The sequence below is a fragment of the Pristis pectinata genome, chromosome 4, assembly GCF_009764475.1.
Source record: "Pristis pectinata isolate sPriPec2 chromosome 4, sPriPec2.1.pri, whole genome shotgun sequence".
NCBI classification, from domain to species: domain Eukaryota; kingdom Metazoa; phylum Chordata; class Chondrichthyes; order Rhinopristiformes; family Pristidae; genus Pristis; species Pristis pectinata.
Window position 1 is genome coordinate 78,664,542 of NC_067408.1, and position 20,613 is coordinate 78,685,154.

The 20,613-nt window shown below is 44.8% G+C and overlaps 1 protein-coding gene across 3 annotated transcripts in view; it reads right to left on the reverse strand.

Annotated features, from left to right (window-relative positions):
* Positions 1 to 824: 824 nt before the first annotated feature.
* The window catches only part of LOC127569571 (centrosome-associated protein 350-like), a 30,327-nt gene continuing 10,538 nt past the window's right edge, over positions 825 to 20,613 (reverse strand). For all 3 annotated transcript variants that reach the window (XM_052014333.1, XM_052014331.1, XM_052014332.1), the window contains 4 exons: positions 20,330 to 20,464; positions 13,471 to 13,654; positions 10,553 to 10,789; positions 825 to 3,774 (listed from right to left, as the gene is read on the reverse strand). In XM_052014333.1, coding sequence (XP_051870293.1) covers positions 3,717 to 3,774; positions 10,553 to 10,789; positions 13,471 to 13,654; positions 20,330 to 20,464 — 614 coding nt within the window. In that variant the 3' untranslated portion in view covers positions 825 to 3,716. The remainder of the gene's footprint in view (positions 3,775 to 10,552; positions 10,790 to 13,470; positions 13,655 to 20,329; positions 20,465 to 20,613) is intronic.

Here is a 20,613-nt window from a genome sequence, read left to right on the forward strand (position 1 = left end):
TGTGTCTCGACCACGTCGTCGTTGCGTCAGACCGGAGTTTAGACTCTGGGTGCAACGAGTGTGGGAAATCTGATTAGTTTTCTGACCAGATGGAATCACACAATGTTGTGACCATTGGCGTAATGGGACAATTCTAATTCTTCTCTCCACTGAAACCAGGTGAACCAGCCTAAAATTATCCTCGTGTATTATGTGCAGTGGCACCGCTCCATTGGCACATATTACAATTTATATCATCTTGAGAGCGGAGAGGCAGGTCATTTGATGAAGCCGAAAGACTTCATCTGCCATTTTCATCAATAATTTGCAGCAAGGAAGCTGTCAAGGCTTTCATGCCACACCGTCAAAGTTGGAAGGGAGTCCTAAGGGTGCATAATAGTTAGTGATCTTCATTTAAGGCTACCTGAAGCAGCAAGGGATCTACTCTGCACCCCAGAAGGTGAGAGTCGCCTCCTCACTTTGCTGCTTGGTCACACATGTTGTCCATTCCCCGGGAAGGTTTGAAGTCTCAGTTAGTGACATATTGACCCTAAATCTTGCTACCTGCCACGACTGCAGCTGTTGTAGAACAAGTCTGACTGAGACACATCGGTTATGACTCTGGGCCAAAAGATCCTAGTCGTCATCTCGGTGAAATCGGTTGTGCTTCCAATTGATATGATTGTTGTCCTGAGTTAAAATTGAGCCTGCTGCTTTTTTTCATCTGTAAGGAAAACAGGTCATGAATTTTACATATCAAATTAAATGATATAAAAGGTAGAAAAAAATGGTTTGAATCAACTCAATTTATTGAATGAATAAAAAAGACTGGCTATACCATTTCCTAATAAATTATTATACCAACCGAGCTAAATTAAGACGGACCTGTGGCATGCACACCAACCCATTTACAGCAAAAATGTAATGTTCACTCAAAGTTTAGTAATTTTCACAGAAGGCATAAGAGATGTAAGTAATTGAATCCTCTAAAAATGAAATACACCATGAGGTGTACACAATGAATAGTAAAGTGATGGTACATCAGTGACCGAAGATATTGTTCCAATTACACACCCTGCTCAGAAAAGCACTTACTTGTACTTACCGACATTTCGTACAAGTCATTTAACACAGATAGCGAGGAATACATTGATCACGCTACTTGGTCAATACAGAGTCTTAAGTTGATTTTTTTCGATGGTACTGTTAGCCGACAATGTGACGAAGACAATCTCATGCAGTGGAGCCCGAGATTGCTATTGGCATCATCGATATTACAGCAAATGCATATTTATTGTACGCAGTGACTTTAGTCTGTACTCTGCCCTACTGCACTCCTGGCGATGGGTTCACAATATGCAGCTGGTGTGCGATCAATTCGAGCATAAACATCGAAGACCCACTTTATTTTGGGTTAAATCTGAAATGGATTGGCACAGAACCGGGTAGGCCACACGTCAACTGCAAATGCATGAATCTGACACGTCGTTCAGTGTTAAAATGAATTATTTAGTCGGTAACAGAAGATGGTCTTCAGTACCTTTCTCTCGGAAACATTGTGAGAAACTATGTGACCGAGGAACCCTGCTCTGATTTGTGGGGGGGAAAATGGAGCAAATTTACATCATGAGGAACAATGCTCAAAGGTGACTGAAAGTAAAAAATTGATCTACAATAGCAAAGTCTATCTTAAATCCATTTTTTACGTCCCCATCGATTCCAACTCTCTCTAATGCCCGATGGAGTGCAAGGCGAGCGAATGTAACTTTGTAAATGTTATCGTGCAAGTTTAATGGCACGAAGGTAGGCAAATCTTCCTTACTGAAAAGGATTTCTCTGCTTATCTTTGGATGCGTAAGGAGAGGACCGCTTGTATTTCCTGATTTAATGTTGACTTGGTCGTGGGTGTGCGAAACGATGTAAACACTGGAACGTTCAGAGGATGGGGATTGATGTGAACCCAGAAGTGTTTGAATCTGTACAGAAGCTTGTAGGTTTCATTTTATTGATTTCACGCTGTGACACAGAGTACTGTAATTTCTATTAAAGGGATAATTTTCTGGCATTGTGAAAGGCTGTGCACAGGTGTAAAACCATCCTTTAACTTTTTGTGCCAAGACCTCGCGTATAACCTGGTAGTCCACTTCTCGCATTATGGATCGGTTTGGGTGACCCGAAGGATGAATCAAAGAAGATCATGACTGAAATAAAGGAAAAAATGATAACTTTTTTCCCATCGAGTTTCAAATAATAATCCAAAATATCAATCATGACTTTGCTTCGTAGCATTGATACTTAAGCACTGCAGGACTGCAGTGAGAAAGAACCTGAACTACCTCCATCGGATTTAAAGTTTTATCCTAAAATCGCATTAAAGATCAACTTGAATGTTCCATGGAAGCAAAATAATTAACTTGGAAATGCACTGCCGTCACCTCTGTCGTGCATTAGAATGGAAAATCTACAACAAGGGGTGATTCTTTTTGCAGAACAGCTGTCAAGGTTAGAAGATATGTTTAAACATGGTCTGGAATTTGTGGAGACATATTGACAGTTACGTTTGGAACAATAATGGATTTGCACGTAGAACTTCCTGCCCAGAATCGGAAGCCTGAATTTGCTTGCTGCTTTTCATTTGCCATTTCTGGAGTCTTTACGGAATCAAGTATCGGTATTGGTTTATTATTGTCACTTGTACCGAGGTATAGTGAAAAACTTGACTGGCATACCAATGGTACAGGTCAATTCAAATGGCAGAGCATACATTGAAAACAATTTCCCACAACTCGGATGTGGCTCAAATAACTACAAGGATGTTTTAATGACGGCTATCGTTTATAATCTGCTATCAATGTCTTATTCTCTATCACTGAAAATGGAATATGAGAAAACAGTAAAATGTCAACGTGAGAGCTGTCAGTGCCGTCTTCAGATACAAATGTTGCTTTAGTTTAGTAGTAAAAGTGAATGTTTCTGGATGGGAATACATTAGTTCTGAAGTGCACAATACTGGAAGTGCCTTTGGTCTGCAGAACGGTCTTGATGCCAGACGTGACAGACTCAGTGACTGTTCACTCCCATCTACGGAGAGCGATGACGGAGCCCCACCTAAGGATGGGGAAAGGAAGAGCAATTCTAGACTAGGGCTGATTTAGAGAGGGAGCGGAACGAGACGGTACGGAGGACTTTGTCGGAAGGAGGGAAGCAGGGTCACGGAGGAGGTGTGATATTTCGGGAAGAGACAGTGAGGGCTGGGCTCCAGTGTTCTCGGGAAGGGGAGACGGAAGGGCCAGTGTGGTCGACGGGGTGACGTGCAAGTTGCGAATAAAAAATTGGAGAGCAAAGTACCAATTTGAACAGAGAATGGGGAGGACAAAAATAACTCGAATGGGGAGAATCGAACGCCGAAGGAGGAGAGTCACATCTGAAAGGCGTTGATGAGACGGCAAAAGTATCAAATGGAATTGACTGAGAAAAGCACCCGAGTATAGGTGATTGAAATTCAGAGGATTCATTGCAAACAAAAGCTTAATCTTGATCACACGACAGTCTTGCAAGATGATTTATAATTAACACCGAGGCTTAATTGAGTCCAGGAATTTTCTTTTATGACATCTGGGTGAGAGAATGGGGTGGAGATGCTCGCTTGGCTTGGAAGGAACAATAGTTTTTGATTGAAGGAAATCTGTGTTGAAGGTTTTCTCTTGTCTCGCATGAGAATCATTTGTCCCATCTTCCTATTCCCAGGCCACGATAACTTTACTGAAGTTTACAAATACACCTTTGTTCATTTTACTGTGAAGGAAACAGAAAATTATAGTTTAGCTATTCAGATGATTATGATCACATTTTTCATTTTTTTCAACCCATTCAGGTCCATCGTCAAAATTCACACCTATTCTGTTCAGTGCTTATAAATGGTACATTTTGTCACGCCTTTGGAAATTCACACTTGGTGTGTGATTCTTCCTACGTTAAAATTGGATGAGTGGTAGAAGTAAAATGAACTTTCTTTGAATAAATAACCTTTAAAATAATAGTAAATCAATCAGTCCAGGTGCAGGGTCCCGACCCGAAATGTCGACAGTCTGTTTCCCTCCCGAGATGCTGCCTGACTTGCTGAGTTCCTCCAGCATTTTGTGTGTTGGTCCAGATTCCAGCATTTGCGGTCTCTCGTGTTTCCAGTAAAATAATCTTTCCTGGCAAGATCTTGCTTTAAGTCACGCAGATATTTATTTTAATTAAGCTGACTGTCAAACTTCATGTTTTGTTCCAGCAATTCGCGCTATCGTTGATGACGACAATGCAGCTGCGTTGCACCTTGGAACGTGGCCTCGAGCGATCACTGAACAGAGAAGGTTGCAGGACGATTTCTGTTCTTTCTACTTCTGCACTCACTGATTCAATACCAGAGGGCAGGGAAATGTGAAGAAGGACAGATAAATTTTATTGCTGAAGCAATAACTGGCATCTTATTCTTGAAAAATGTTAGCCTCGTTACATTTATTTGCAAAACCTAGTAAGTGTGTTCATACAATGTTGTAGTGTTACGAACCAGCAACAAAAGAAATACACCGAGTCATGTATCAGTGTTATAAAAACTACTTTGTTAATAACTACTTACGGTGATAAGAAAAATAAAAGTAAAAGTGTTAGAGTGTTAGAAGTAAAAATGTTAAATCTTAAACATTAACCCCAAAAACTAAACTCTTCATGTGTGTGTGGCAAAGTCCCAAATTCCAAGTCCAGGAATGGTTCTTAAAGTTCAGTTCAGCAAGCCATAAGGTGAAACGTGAGCGAAGGCTTCTTCAACAACCACCGTTGTCTGACGATAAGACGTAGATGTAGAGAGAAAATACAGGGTAATTACGAAATGCAAATGTTCCACGATGGAACCCAAACGACACCTCAGTGTTTACTCGGTAGTGACTTCCTCACCCCGAAAAGCATCCGAATCGTGGCCGTCCACACAAATACCTGTTTCCCTCCACAGGTTAACGACAAAGTGGACTCCACCGGATAACTCCAAATAACCCATACGTGGATCGTAGTGACACACAGTTATTGTTTCTCATCCGTCGATAGAGAAACTAGCAGGATGGTGTCTCTCTCTCTCTCTCTTCTCTGACTGACCACGACTGACTTCTTCAACAATGTCATTACGTCCTTTATCTTCTGTTGACGTAAGCACGCCACACACGCACGCACACACGCGCACACACGCGCACACACACTATGCTCTATCTTAAAGGGACATTCACCAATACTAACCTAGTTCGTAACAGTAGCAATAATGAAAATTCAAAAAAACTACAGACGGTGGAAATGAAAAGATAAAACAGAAAATGTTGGAAATACTCGGCAGGTCAGGTTACATCTCGGGGAAGAGAAACAGAGTTGACGTTTCAGGTGTCTTCTGACGAAGGGCCTTTGACCTGAAACATGAACTCTGTCTTTCCACAGACGTGACCTGATCTGCTGAGTACTTCCAGGATTTCTGTTTTATTGTAGTAATGTTACCCAATGAGAGGTGAAGTGAAAGCAATGAGCTTTTTTGGAATAAATGCAGTGTCCTAAGGAATTCTGTCCACATTGTCGATTTCCACTTTTAATGACAGTTTTAAATATTCAGATTAATACATTGCATTAATTTTATTAAATAATAGGGTTACACTGTCCGAGATGTATCGTTGGTGAAAATCGAAACGTCCGTGCCAGTTGAAGATTTGCTCGACGTCGTGATCCAAATTTAGTTAACGAGCTGTTGAAGCGGCATGTTGCATATCGTTTTATTTTATATCAAGTAAGTGGGTTAAGAAGATCAAGGTGTTCAGTTTTAGGTTTTGTGAGAGCAGGTCTCAGTTGATGTCAGGAGGTGGGTGTTTTCTCAGAGTACTTCATCTCTGGAGCGCAGGGTCTTCTCTTGCACTGGATGTGAATTCGAAGAAATGCTTTGATGCAAGATCGGACGGCGTGGATCGAGCACACTGTTTCAACGGGTAGGCAGTTTGAGGGCACAGTCATCACCAGGCATTATTTTCTTAGTTATATTTCAGAGAGGAATTTATCAGGTGCTTTAAAAAGACCTCACCTGATCTTCATTTTGTTTCGCCTCTCCAAGGTGAGGATACAGTTTTGGGTTGGGTGCACCGTATGTATATACAACAGTAGGTATCGCGATGGATCGGAGAGTCTGTATGCTCGATTTACACTTTATCTATTTCTTTTGGGATAACATTTTATTTGTGATCAGTTGTATTTGGTTCTCAGGTCATCTGCACAAAACTGTCAAATAGCAATGCTTGACTCAAGTGAAAATAAATATCTTTTCCTCCTTTATGCTTTAGAGGTGTCTTTAATGAGCGTTACTGTGGAAATACTGTGGTTCGTGGCTTTCTCTGAGTGTACCAATTGTCGCACCAGGTCTTCCGGTGAGTCCTGAGCTGGCCAGATGCAGTGCGTTGGCAGCGTGCTATTTCTACTAGCGAGCTGCAGGCACGATTCCCTAACGGGTGGCAGGGTGGGGTACGGTGCAGGGCCTTTCTGACAACAGGTGGCCCACTCTGTCCTTGAATTTCATTGAGGGGTGCAGGAGAAGGCTAGATGTCAGTGGATGACTTGAGATCGAGGGTCAGGGTGGATTTCAATACGCACATTGAGTTCGTATAAGAATATCGCCCTCATGCTGGTTGATTGTTATTTCATCGGAACGCTGTATACTCTGATTTTCTGGATGTACGTTAACCGCGCGTCACTCTGGGACACATGAGAGCAAACTTTGGATCTGCCCAATCCTGCACAGGTCCCAAGTGTGTATTCTCGAACTTAGGTGACTCACTCTGCCTTCTGTTTGTATCGGAACCGGTGACGTCTGACTGTTATCGTTCTGGCTCAGTGTTTCTCTTGGTATCGGTACCGTTTGGCCTGCTGGGCACGTCCCACAGATCTGCTGTTAGCGACACATTACATAAGTAAGCATAATCCGCTTCGAGCGGTTACCTTAACTCCTTTGGTCTCACTGTAGCAGAGAGATTCCCCACGTTCTACTGATCGCTCCCCTACCTCATCTGTGACAAAAACTAATTGGTCTCCTCTCTTTTTCATGTTCTGACTTAGAGTCGTCGAGCTGAAAATTGTTTTTCTTTTCACAGATGCTGCCTGCCCTACCGAGTGGTTGCACCAGCTTATCTTTTCGTATCCAGTAATAGATGGGCTCGGCACCCTGGTGGATGGAGAGATGGTCTTTGTACCCATTGATTCCAAGGTATAGGTTATTGAACAGATGTGCATCTCATGTTAATAATCTGCCCGCACTGACCGTGCAAAACTCAAAGTGCAGATCTATCTGCAGTCAAATTGGAGAACCCGTGACCAACCTCTGCTCACTTCTGTTGTTCTGTAGAATTCAGTACAATCGTCAGTTCTTTTATCTGTTTTCCAACACGCCGAACCTCACGTACGATATCCTTGACATTGTCTGACAAAGCCTTGAAGATGTTTGACGTGGGTGGCTCCCGTTACACCATATGATTGAGTTTTCTGTAACCTTATCGGTGGTTATTTTTTTTAACTTGACTGTTGATTATCCTGGTGGTTTTTAACTTGCTGCAGTTATCTACTTGGCTACTCGCAGTTGAGTACATGACGTTCATCGTCTGTAATCGCTGATCACCACATAATGCGTGCTGTTTTAATGTCAGTGGCTTTTCTGCCTTTCGGGACCATCCGGGCTGCTGGAATTCTGTTGAAAACACTTCAGAATGGGTTCTGGCGAGAAACGCACCGACGCCATATCCACAGTCCCGCTCGCCCGCCGACTGCAGGACGGGGAGTCACTAGTGTGCTTCAGTGCCATCTACGTTCTGTCAGCAACCCTCGGCAATGCTTTGCCAAAAGTGAATGCCGTGAATCTGAAAGTTTCACCTGAACGCGTTCGACGGCGAATCCTCAGACCGATCTGTCATTGACAACTTCCACAGAGTCTTCCACTGATTTGAAAGGTTTTCTTTTGCTCTCAGATCACTACAATTCGTCCTTTGGAATTTTCAATTTCATCTTACTAACCCGTACGTCTTTGGAATGTGGGAGGCAACCTGAGCACCCGGAGGAAACCCACGCAGACATGGGGAGAACATAAACTCCTTACAGACAGCGAGGATGTGACTAAGCACATCGATGAAGGGAGAGCAGTAGACATAGCGTATATGGATTTCGGCAAGGCGTTTGATAAAGTACCCCACGCGAGGCTTATGGAGAAGGTAAGGAGACATGGGATCCAAGGGGACATTGCAGTGTGGATCCAGAAATGGCTGGCCCACAGAAGGCAAAGAGTCATTGTTGAGGGGTCGTATTCTGAGTGGAGGTCGGTGACCAGTGGTGTACCTCAGGGAGCCGTACTGAGACCCTATTTGTGATTTTTATAAACGACCTGGACGAGGAAGCGGAGGGGTGGGTTAGTAAGTTTGCGGATGACAGGAAGGTTGGGGGTGTCGTGGATAGTTTGGAGGGCTGTCAGAGGTTACAGAGAGACATAGATAGGATGCAGAGTTGGGCTGAGAAGTGGCAGATGCAGTTCAACCCAGATAAGTGTGAAGTGGTTCATTTTGGTAGGTCAAATATGTTGGTGGAATATAGTCTTAATGGTAGGACTCTTGGCAGTGTGGAGGATCAGAGGGAGCTTGGGGTCCGAGTCCATAGGAAGCTTAAAGTGGCTGCGCAGGTTGACTCTGTGGTTAAGAAGGCATATGCTGTATTGTCCTTCATCAATTGGGGAATTGAGTTTAGGAGCCGTGAGATATTGTTGCAGCTATATAGATCCCTGGTCAGACCCCACTTGGAGTATTGTGCTCAGTTCTGGTCGTCTCACTACAGGAAAGATGTGGAAGCCATAGAGAGGGTACAGAGGAGATTTACAAGGACGCTGCCTGGGATGTGGAGCATGCCTCACGAAAGCAGGTCGAGGGAACTCGGCCTTTTCTCCTGGGAGAGACGGAGGATGAGGGGGGACCTAATTGAGGTGTATAAGATGATGAGAGGTATCGATAGGGTAGGTAGTCAGAGGCTTTTCCCCAGGGCTGAATTGGTGGCCACAAGAGGACATAGGTTTAAGGTGCTGGGGAGTAGATATAGAGGAGATGTCAGGGATAAATTTTTTACTCAGAGAGTGGTGAGTGCGTGGAATGGGCTGCTGGAAACGGTGGTGGAGGCTGATACGATAGGGTCTTTCAAGAGACTGTTAGTTCGGTACATGGAGCTGAGTCAAATAGAGGGCTATGGGTAAGCGTAGTAATTTCTAGGGTAAGGACATGTTCGGCACAGCTTTGTGGGCCGAAGGGCCTGAATTGTGCTGTAATTGTTCTATGTTCTAACTTGTGCATCGGGGTAAAGAACATTTCTATTGGTTACAGGAACTGTCGAAAGCATCTTGCAGTCTGTCGCATTTACAGGTCCCCGTGTCATTTCTGTACCATTTATGCTGTTATACCCTTTTTATCTACTGCCTATGCTGTTCATTTGAGTTTTGAAGATTCATCTTTCTGATTTACAAAGCTCTAAGTCACAGAGTCAGCGGCTTCATTTCGGTAACAGAGACTCTGTCAGTTGGCATCTACCCATTCTGCAAGTGTCGCGTACAAAGTCCACGTGCTTGAAGAGTGCAGTTTACGATATTTACTCGGATGAGGTGAATCTGGGAAGTAAGTCTGTTGATTTCAGTAGTTGACGTGCGACTGCCCGAAGCACAGTAGAGTGGAAGCCGTCAAAGTCAACTGCTTAACACGGTGCTTTAGGAGGTTTAAAGAATCATTTGGACCTCGCGCACATACACATAGTCAATCGTGGGGGGTGGAGGGAAATGAACTGGAAGATGCTGCTCGATCATTGACCTCCAAGGAGAGCTCTTTGGGATCTCCAGACACGTGGCACAGAGGAGGTCGGCAAATCGCTGGATCTTTTACATATGGCCTATCGAGCGACTTCTAATTTAAAACGCCAGTTGGAGACCTAAGTAACGGCAGGTGTTGGGAAGATCTGGTCCTATGTTCTGCTGTAGTAAGGTCCAGAATATTAATTCCAGTCAGTAACCATAATTGTAACTATATTACTGTGAATCGTTGAGATAAAGCGAAGTGTAAAAATATCAGTCTGAAACCAGTTGGCTGTGCCAGTGGTTCCAAAGGGAATTTTAAAAGACATTTCACTAATTTGAGAGTTTGGGAGCCTAATTACTTAAGAATCAGTTGCTGCTGAGACTCGGCCTTGTCTCATCGTGCGCAGGGAGGGTTCAGTCATTTCGGTGTCTGCATGCGAACTTGGCCAGATACAAGTGGTAGACTTAATTTGTTTGTATGAATCTCAGTCAGCAAATCATTTTTAGACGTGTGGCCCATTGTTGATGTTGATTATGTGAGAACCTTCCTTCCTCAATCAGAGTTGTGTCTGAAACAGATCCTAACTACAGTAAGCATTTAATGGTTTGTATAAACAATGACCGCTATTAAATTCTTTAACGTCTCCATTCCAGAAAAGCGAGGTTTTCAACGAAACACACAGAACCTCAAGATATTTAACTTACCAAATGAAATAACGAACTCCTTCGAAGGTCCCATTATGCTGACCAACCTCGGCGCCTTCCAGTTCTACGCCCAGATATGCTTCCTGCCGGCCGGGTAGGTTGCCCAGGTATCTGACCACTCCTTTGCCGATCTTTCCTGCGGGCCGAGAGAATTTGACGAGATGCCCGATTTTCAGATCCGCAATGCTCCTGGGAGCAAAGGGACGTCGGGGCACTGCGGCGTTGTCAACCGATGACCTGTTCGTTTATGAAAATAAATATTATTTCTGCCTTCATCTTGAAACTATTTCAGTCGTGCTCTCGGCGTTTTGCACTCGCTGAAGTTGCAGCAGGAGAGGGTTGAGTGTGGGAATTCAAGCACTCGACAGTAAATTTGGAATTGGGCACTTGCAAAATAATACTTGGATCGGGCAGTGTCATTGTACATTTACGGAAGGGCAGTGATGTCTGACAAATGTTTTGGAATTTTTGGAGGTCGTAAGTTATACAATAGATTACCTCGGTACTTTCAGAAGGTGACACGCGAGAGATCGTCGAAGATGCTCTTATTTATGGAAGATTACAGCACAATGTCATGCCAGCATTTTATCCTGCTCTAAGATCTATCTAACCCTTCCCACGTAGCCCCCCCATTTCTCTATCATTCACGTGTCTGTCTAAGCTATATACCGTCCGGTTTAAGTGCAGAAAACATACCAGGACCCCAATTATTCACAACACAGCAAGGATTTGAATCGGATCAAGTGTTAAACGTGTACATTTGCTGCAGATACACAGTAAGGTGATGTGGTCTGTGAGATAGATGAAACGAGCCTTCAAGGGGAATTTCAACAGGTCAAGTGAATGGAGGAGCAACGGCAGATGGAACGTACCGCGGAAACAAATTACGTCGTCCGCTCCAGTTGAAAGGCAGAGTGTACTTTAAATGATGACGAACCGAAGCGTGTTACTGTTCGGGGAGAGCCGGCTGTTCTCGTCCACAGTTCACGGGACAGGGTCAACAGGCAGTTACGAAGGCAAAACAGTAAGTTGGCCGTAAGTGCAAGAGGATTTGTGTGCAATGGACATCTGGTTACAATCGCGTAGAGGCCTGGTGATGCCGCACCTGGCGTAATAGTGCGATTTCCTCAAATAAAGAAGGCCGTACTAGTCATTGAGATGGTGCAGCAAAGGTTTACTAGATCGGTTCCTGGGACGGCAGGTTCGTGGAAAGAGAGATGAAGCAGAGGTGTGCATTTCTGAGTCGAGAGGGAGACGTGAAGTACTGGAAACGCATGCAATTCTGATTGGGCTTGGCAGTACGGACGTGGAGACGGATGTTTGCGCTATCGGGGTCTTATGACTCAAAATGAGGGTTCAGTCACTTCCGACTGAAATTTCTTCGACGGTGGTGAATTTTTGGAATTCACTATTCAAGGGAATGGTGGTGTCTTGGTCACCGAGCGCATTCAAGACAAAAGCTGAAAAATTGTTCAATATCAAGGAGATCAGTGGATAAAGGAGTAACCGCAGGGAGGCGGTGCTCAAGTGAAGGATCAAACTGTCTTATCGGCAAAGCAGGGACATGGAGTAAAACGATCGACTCTTGTGTTTGTTTATGTCTTTACGATTTGAAAACATACCTTTGTCCTGCCAACTAAGACTCTGCTCCTAGCATTTCTCCTCGATCAACCTAAGCAACCCAAAGCTAAAAGTAGGTGTGTGTGGATATTTTCAGCACCAGTTAATATTTTATATGCATCACACGGTTGATCTGCTACCTTAAGTGTTAATGGTTAATTATCTGTTTCACACTGCTTTTCCCTTTAGAATACACCAAGGGATATGGAAGTTCAGTTGAGTGCAGTGTACATTTATTTTAGCCGCTGGGTATATACTCGTTTCAAATATTTCATTTGTTTTACATTTGATCCAGGTTGCTGAGCAGAATCTACCATTTTTCAGCTCCTGGAAAAAGTCCTTCCTTAGGCCAAGTGATTGATTTTTTTTTCCATTGACAGGGAATTTCTGATTTGGGAATCTGTGCTTGAATGATTTTTATTCAGGATTAGTTACGCGTGAATTCATCTATTTTGGGAGTGGGCATATCGTTAAAGGGAAAAAAAAAGGCGAGATAGTTAACTTTTAATGGAAGAAACGCCTTTCTGTTGAGCACTGTTGTTCTCGTTGTAATAATGCAAAATCTCGAAGAATGTTTAAACCGATTCGAAGGGCAGCAAAAAGTGTTGTCGGGCTGCAACTATTTTCAGAGGAGATTGACCAGCTGAAAAATCATTTGCAACGTAAACCAAATCAAACCTAAGCGAACCGATCAACCTTAATTAGATTAAATAATCGGACAATAAACCGGACCTTAAATAGGCTGTTTGAAGTTCAGGCGCAACAAAACTCGTCCCGCAGTAGGACGAAGCGGAACAACACCGTCGCAGCTTTTATCATGCACCACAGCTTGAAACAGATTTGGGACGAAAACAACTTGAGGTTACGGGACTTCAAACGGAAGTGGTTTGGCAGAACTGGGAGACGTTAATTTACCGGTAATTGAAGCTTTGCAGGTTTGATGAAAGGGTGTCATATAAATACGAACTTTAGTATGCCGTGCAGTTTTACATTTTGAGCGTGAGGTGCCGACCACATAACACCCGGAGTCACATTTGCGTGTTGCCAATTATAATCTCTGGATCCAGTAGTTTCTTGATTAATTGGTTTTCTCGCCGGGAACTTTGAGTGACAATGTTCGGTCACGTTCAGTTCGTCTGGGTGAATAACTGGTCAGGAGGCACTGCACGTCCCTCAGACCCACCTGAACCTGATCGCACTGAAATTTTAAAAAAAGTTGCCCGATGGAAGGTCGTCCTGCTGAAGTGCGCGCAAACAGTTCCACAAAATCAATCGTGTAAGACCGTTTCCTTACTAACCTTGATGTTTTTCGTCTGTTGAGGCAGCCGCCGCTGCTGCCGCCACTAAAACCAGAAGGTGAAGTTATTGGTTTACAGAGATTTGAACTGAAGCAATGTGCATGTTGGAACTGTTGTCGAGGATTATTATTGTTCACAAGTGACGTGTCATCTTCACTCAACTCATCCAGATCCAACAGACTACCTGGAAGACGGGTGAGAGCAATTTAGACTTTCAAACGGCCTTCGACAAGGTGCCGCATAAGAGACTGATTAATAAAATGAGAGCTTGTGGAATTACGGGTAGGATAACAGAATGGGTGGAGTATTGGCCGGTCAGCAGGAAGCAAAGGGTGGGAATAAAAGGATCCCGTTCTGGTCGGCTACCGGTTACCAGTGGCGTTCCGCAGGGGTCGGTGTCGGGGCCGCTTCTTCTTACCTCGCGCATTAACGATCCGGACGACGGAGTAAACGGTTTTGTGGCTAAGTTTGCGGACGACACCAAGATAGGTGGAGGAGTAGAGAGTATCGAGGAGACAGGAGGGTTGCAGAGAGACCTAGATAGTTTAGGAGAATGGGCAAGGAAATGGCAGATGAGATCCGATGTCGAGAAATGTGCAGTTGTACACTTTGGAAACAGAAATAAACAGGCAGATTATTATCTAGAAGGAGAGAAAATTCAAAGTACAGAAGTACAAAGGGACTCGGGGGTACTCGTGCAGGATACCGTAAAGGTTAACCACCAGGTCGGATTGGCGGTAAAGAAAGCGAATGCTACGTTGGCATTCATTTCGAGAGGTATAGCGTACAAAAGTAAGGAAGTGTCGATGAGGCTCTATGGGGGCACTAGGGAGGCCTCATTTGGAATACCGTGCACAGTTTTGGGCCCCATATCTCAGGAAGGATGTGCCGATGTCGGAGAGGGTCCAGAGGAGACTTAGGAGGATGATTCCAGGAAGGAAAGGGCTTACGTATGACGAGCGTTTGTCGGCTCTTGGACCGTACTCACTGGAGTACAGAAGAACGAGAGGGGACCACATGGAGACATTTAAAATGTCGAAAGGACTAGACAGAGTAGATGTGGCCAGGCCGTTTCCCTTGGTGGGTGAGTCCAGGACCAGAGGGCACCATCTTAGAAGTAGAGGGTACAGGTTTAAGACAGAGATGAGGAGAAATTTCTTTAGCCAGAGGGTGGTGAATTTGTGGAATTCCTTGCCAGGTACAGCAGTGGAGGCCAGATCATTGGAGACATTTAAGGAAGAGATAGATAGATATCTAAATTGTCGGGATATCAAGGGATATGGGGATAAGGCCGGAAATTGGGGTTAGAATAGTGTGTTCTTCTTTTTGCGCCCCCCCCCCCAATTTGTCATTTCTTTTTCTTTTTTCCCTTTTCTTTGGAGCAGACTCGATGGGCCGAATGGCCTACTTCTGCTCCCTTGTCTTGTGATCTTGTGATAGGAAGAGAGGATAAAAAAAAATTATTAGTTTCTCGGTGTCGATTGTCATCCTGTTTCGGTAAAGTCGCGTCTGTCGTTGCACATTGTTTAGTGGAAATCAACGTGAGGGGGGTGACTGTTCTGCTGCACGTTGCAAGATCCTTTTCGGGATCAGCCCGGGAGCGACTAGAGGAGCGGGTCCCTAACAGGTGGGGGCTGAGTATTTAAAAGTTGTGTTTAGCGTGGGCTTTTTCCTTTCCATGATCAGCCCGGGAGCGGTTGGAGGAGCGGGAACCTAACAGGTAGGGGCTGAGTATTTAAAAGTCGTGCTTATTGGTTGATTAGTGAGAGTGAGTACTTGAGGTAATTGAAAGGGACAAATATCAAGAGGGGTAACTAAGAGGAGCGGCCAGTGTGTGAGTGGCTCAGGGTAGGAGTGAAGCCTTGAGGCTTTGGCTCAAGAGGCTTCGGCAAGCAGAGGCTGAGGAAGAGCTAGCACCCTGAGAGGTAAGGCCGGTAAATTCCTTCAAGTTAATTAAAGTCGGATTGGGTAATGAAGGCAGCAGCTAGGGCAGTCGCATGCTCCAAATGCTGTATGCGGGAAGTCAGAGACAGCACGCTTGTCCCTGATGACTACACCTGTAAAAAGGTGCATGCAGCTGCAGCTCCTGGCAAACCGTGTTAGGGAACTGGAGCTGGAGCTCGATAAACTTCGGATCATTCGGGAGGTAGAGGCAGACGTAGATGGGAGTTTCAGGGAGATAGTTACACCTAAAAGTCAGGAGGCAGGTAGCTGGGTGACTGTCAGAAAAGGGAAGGGGATAAGACAGAAGAAGCAGTGCACTCCTGTGGCCGTTCCCATCAACAATAAGTATACCGTTCTGGATACTGCTGGTGGGGACGACCTACCAGGGACAAGTTGTAGCGGTCGAGTCTCTGGCACCGAGGCGGGACCCTCATCTCAGACAGGAGGGAGAGTAAAGAGGAGAGCAGTAGTGATAGGGGATTCAATAGTTAGGGGGACAGATAGGAGATTCTGTGGGAGAGATCGAGAATCCCGGATGGTCTGTTGCCTCCCTGGTGCCAGGGTCCGCGATATCTCAGATCGAGTTCTCGATATTCTCAGGAGGGAGGGTGAGCAGGCAGATGTCGTGGTCCACATTGGGACCAATGACGTGGAAAGGAAGAAAGAGGAGGTCATGCAAAGAGAGTTTAGGGAATTAGGTGCAAAGTTAAAGAACAGGACCTCCAAGGTTGCAATCTCAGGATTGCTACCAGTGCCACGTGCTAGCAAGGCTAGAAGTAGGAGGATCATGCAGCTAAATACGTGGCTAAAGAGTTGGTGCAGGAGGGAGGGCTTCAGGGTTTCTGGATAATTGGGCTTTGTTCCAGGGAAGGTGGGATCTGTTCCGAAGGGACGGTTTACACCTGAACTGGAAGGGGACTAACGTACTAGCAGGTAGGTTTGCCAGTGCTGCTCCAGCAGGTTTAAACTAGATTTGCAGGGGGAGGGGAACCAGAGTGTTAGAGAAGAAAGTGAGGAGGAAAATGATCATGCGAAGTCTGCGGGTATGGACAGAAATCAAAGGTTTGTACACGATAGTAATGTTCTCAGGTGCATCTATTTCAATGCAAGGAGTATTGTAGGTAAGGCGGATGAGCTTAGGGCGTGGATTGGCACATGGGATTACGATGTTATTGCTATTAGTGAGACATGGTTGAAGGAGGGGCAGGACTGGCAGCTTAATGTTCCGGGGTTCCGTTGTTTCAGACGTGATAGAGGGGGAGGGATGAGAGGGGGAGGAGTGGCATTACCGGTCACGGAACAGATCACGGCTGTGCGTAGACAGGACAACCCGGAGGGCTCGTCTACAGAGGCCATATGGGTGGAGCCGAGGAACAGGCAAGGTGTGGCCACACTAATAGGGTTGTATTATAGACCGCGCAATAGTCAGAGAGAATCAGAGGAACAGATCTGTAGGGAGGAAGCAGACTGACATAAGAAACAGGAAGTTGTAATAGTAGGGGATTTTAACTTTCCACGTATTGACTGGGACTCCCACACTGCGAAAGGGTTGGACGGCTTGGAATTTGTCAAATGTGTTCAGGAAAGTTTTCTAAATCAATATATAGAGGTACCAACGAAAGAGAATGCAATACTTGATCTTCTATTAGGGAACCCGGCAGGTCAGGTGACAGAAATATGTGTAGATGAGCAATTTGGGTCCAGTGACCATAATGCAATTAGTTTCAAGATAATTACGGATAAGGATAGGTCTGGTCCTCGAGTGGAGGTTCTAAATTGGAGAAAGGCCAATTTTGTGGAAATGAGAAAGGATCTAGGTAGGGTGAATTAGGATAAGTTATTTTCTGGCAAGGATGTGTTCAGTAAATGGAAAGCCTTCAAAGATGAAATATTGAGAGTGCAGAGTTTGTATGTTCCCGTCAGGATTAAAGGCAAAGGTAACAACCATAGGGAACCTTGGTTTTCAAGGGTTATTGTCGAGCTGGTTAAGAAAAAGAGAGAAGTGTATAGCAGGTATAGGCGACAAGGAACGGATGAGGTACTCGAAGAGTATAGGAAATGTAAGAAAATACTAAAAAAGGAAATCAGGAAGGCAAAAAGAAGATAGGAGGCTGCTTTGACAGATAATGTGAAGGTAAACCCAAAGAGTTTCTACAGGTATATTAAGAGCAAAAGGATAGTAAGAGACAGAATTAGTCCCCTAGAAGATCAGGGGTCGTCTATGCGTGGAGCCTCAGGAGACGGGGGAGGTCTTAAACAGTTTTTTTGCATCAGTATTTACTCAGGAAACTGGCAACGTGGATATGGAAGGAAGGGAAACAAGCACTAGTGTCATGGAACATATAGAGATTAAAAAGGAGGTACTCGATGCGTTACAGCGAATAAAGGTAGATAAATCCCCAGGGCCTGACAAGATATTTCCTCGGACCTTGAGAGAGACTAGTGTAGAAATTGCAGGGGCCCTGGCAGATATACTTAAAATGTCCTCAGCCACGGGTGCGGTGCCAGAGGACTGGAGGATAGCTCATGTTGTTCCATTGTTTAAGAAAAGCTTGAAGAGTAAACCAGGTAATTACAGGCCAGTGAGCCTGACATCAGTAGTGGGTAAATTACTGGAAGGTGTTCTGAGAGATAGGACATATAACTATTCGGACAGCCAAGGGTCAATTAAGGATAGTCAGCATGACTTTGTGTGCGGTAGATCGTGTTTAACGAATCTTGTGGAGTTTTTGGAGGAGGTCACTAAGAAAGTAGATGAAGGTAAGGCTGTGGATGTTGTCTACATGGACTTTAGTAAGGCCTTTGACAAGGTCCCACATGGGAGAAGGTTCAGTCAATGGGTATCCACGGTAAGGTCGTAAACTGGATTCGAAATTGGCTGAGTGGGAGAAGACAGAGTGGTCGTGGATGGTTGTTTCTCAGATTGGAGGCCTATGACTAGCGGTGTGCCTCAGGGATCTGTGTTGGGGCCATTGCTGTTTGTTGTATATATCAACGATCTAGAAGATAATGTGGTAAATTGGATCAGTAAGTTTGCGGATGACACTAAGATCGGAGGCGTAGTGGACAGCGAGCAAGGCTTTTAAAGCTCGCAGAGGGACCTGGACCAAATGGAAAAATGGTCCAGAAAATGGCAGATGGAATTTAATGCAGACAAGTGCGAGGTGTTGCATTTTGGAAGGACAAATCAAGGGAGGACATACACAGTAAAGGGTAGGACACTGAGGAGTGCGGAGGAACAAAGGGATCTGGGAGTTCAGATACATAATTCCTTGAAAGTAGAGTCACAGGTAGACAGGGTTGTAAAAAAGGTTTTTGGCATCCTGGCATTTATAAATCAAAGTATTGAGTATAGGAGTTGGAATGTTTCGGTGAGGTCGTATAAGTCATCGGTGAGACCAAATTTAGAATATTGTGTGCAGTTCTGGTCGCCGAACTACAGGAAGGATGTCAGCAAGATTGAAAGAGCACAGAGGAGATTTACAAGAATGTTGCCGGGTCTTCCGGAGTTGAGTTACAGGGAAAGATTGAGCACATTAGGACTTTATTCCTTGGAGCGGAGAAGAATGAGGGGAGATATGATAGAGGTTTACAAAATGATGAGGGGCATAGACAGAGTTAATGCAAGTAGGCTCTTTCCACCTAGATTAGGAGAGATAAGTACGAGAGGACATGGCTTTAGGGTGAAAGGGGAAAGGTTTAGGGGGAACATTAGAGGGAACTTCTTCACTCAGAGTGGTGGGAGTGTGGAACGGGCTGCCATCTGACGTGGTAAATGCGGGCTCGCTCTTAACTCTTAAGAGTAAATTGGATAGATACATGGATGAGAGAGGGCTGGGGGCATTTAAATGGGACTAGCAGAATAATGTTTCGGCACAGACTAGAAGGGCCAAATGGCCTGTTTTCTGTGCTGTAGTTTCCTATGGTTCTATGGCTCCAGGGTAAAAAGCTTCAACTTTGCCACTGGAGTCCACACGGAGCCCAGTGGTGGGGCCCAATCTTGCTCGTATTTGTGGCAGTATTTTTGTCTTGTCTCTTCGGTATGTATTTTAATTTGTTCGGTTCTAGTAGTTTTTAAATATCCGTGAATGTCAGAGATGACAAAAACTCAATGGCACTCGCGAGAGATGACAAAGATTCGTCCCCAGCCTCGTCGTAGGTAAAGGGAGCCGAGGGTAGGGTACATGCACTGCATTGCCAAATGGCCCATCTCTGTCAGGGCCACTAACTGAGCCTCGGTTTTGACCACCTGAGCACTGCGAAACGGAAGAGAAGTAGGGCAGGCCAGCCGTTGAGCCCGTTTTATCGTCAGTTACTATCGTGGCTGATCGTACGTTTCGTGCTCTTTCTCACTTAACCCTTGTACGTCTCAATTCACGAGAGAGGCCAATTCAGTTGTTTTCAGCTTTTTATGTTTTTGATTCACATTTTTAGCATCTGCAGTTTCTGCACTTGGAAAGTGAGCATCCGCAGCGCTCCGCAGTTGAGACTGGCAAAGTTTTTTTTTCGCAGGATGAGCAAGTAAATCTTTCATTTGTCCAAAATATCTGGGTTTACACAGTCCACATCTTGGAGTTCTGGCCTGCTATAATAATGAGTCGGTCGGACCTTTGTCGCAGAGGAGGAGGAGGATTACGGTCATCTTTTTCGCGAGCATCTTTTTCTGTTGATTTGAATGATTGAACTTATCTTTCTCGGGAGGAACAAATGTGAAATCGATTCTTCGCCACAAATTCGAGTACGGTGGATGAAAATCTAAATAATTGCAGATTCTCAAAATATTTAAGAGAAAATACAGGCAGCATTCAGGACGTCGAGCAGTGCACGGAGGGACAAATGCAGTTAACGAGCTTTGTCGGAACTGAAAGTGCATTTGTTGAGTTTGGTTTTCGGCGAAAGTTATCGTCGGAATTACCTGCATTACGAGGAACGTTTGAATTCACGAGCTGACCGTCGGTCACGTCGTTGCATGACGCAAGTAGAGCCTCCGTGTCGTCGCTGTCGATCGAAGCCGAAGAACGACTACCGGCGGATCTTTCTGCGTGTTCGTCTGCGGGAGGAAAGACCAATAGCACTCTGAGAATTGGCTTTGGAATATTCGTGACACCCAATCTGACGTAGTCCTTTCGACAAGAGAATGAAAAATAGTTTTTGCCTATTTAATGGGTTTAAGGTTTATAATGAGAAAACGTGGATTTG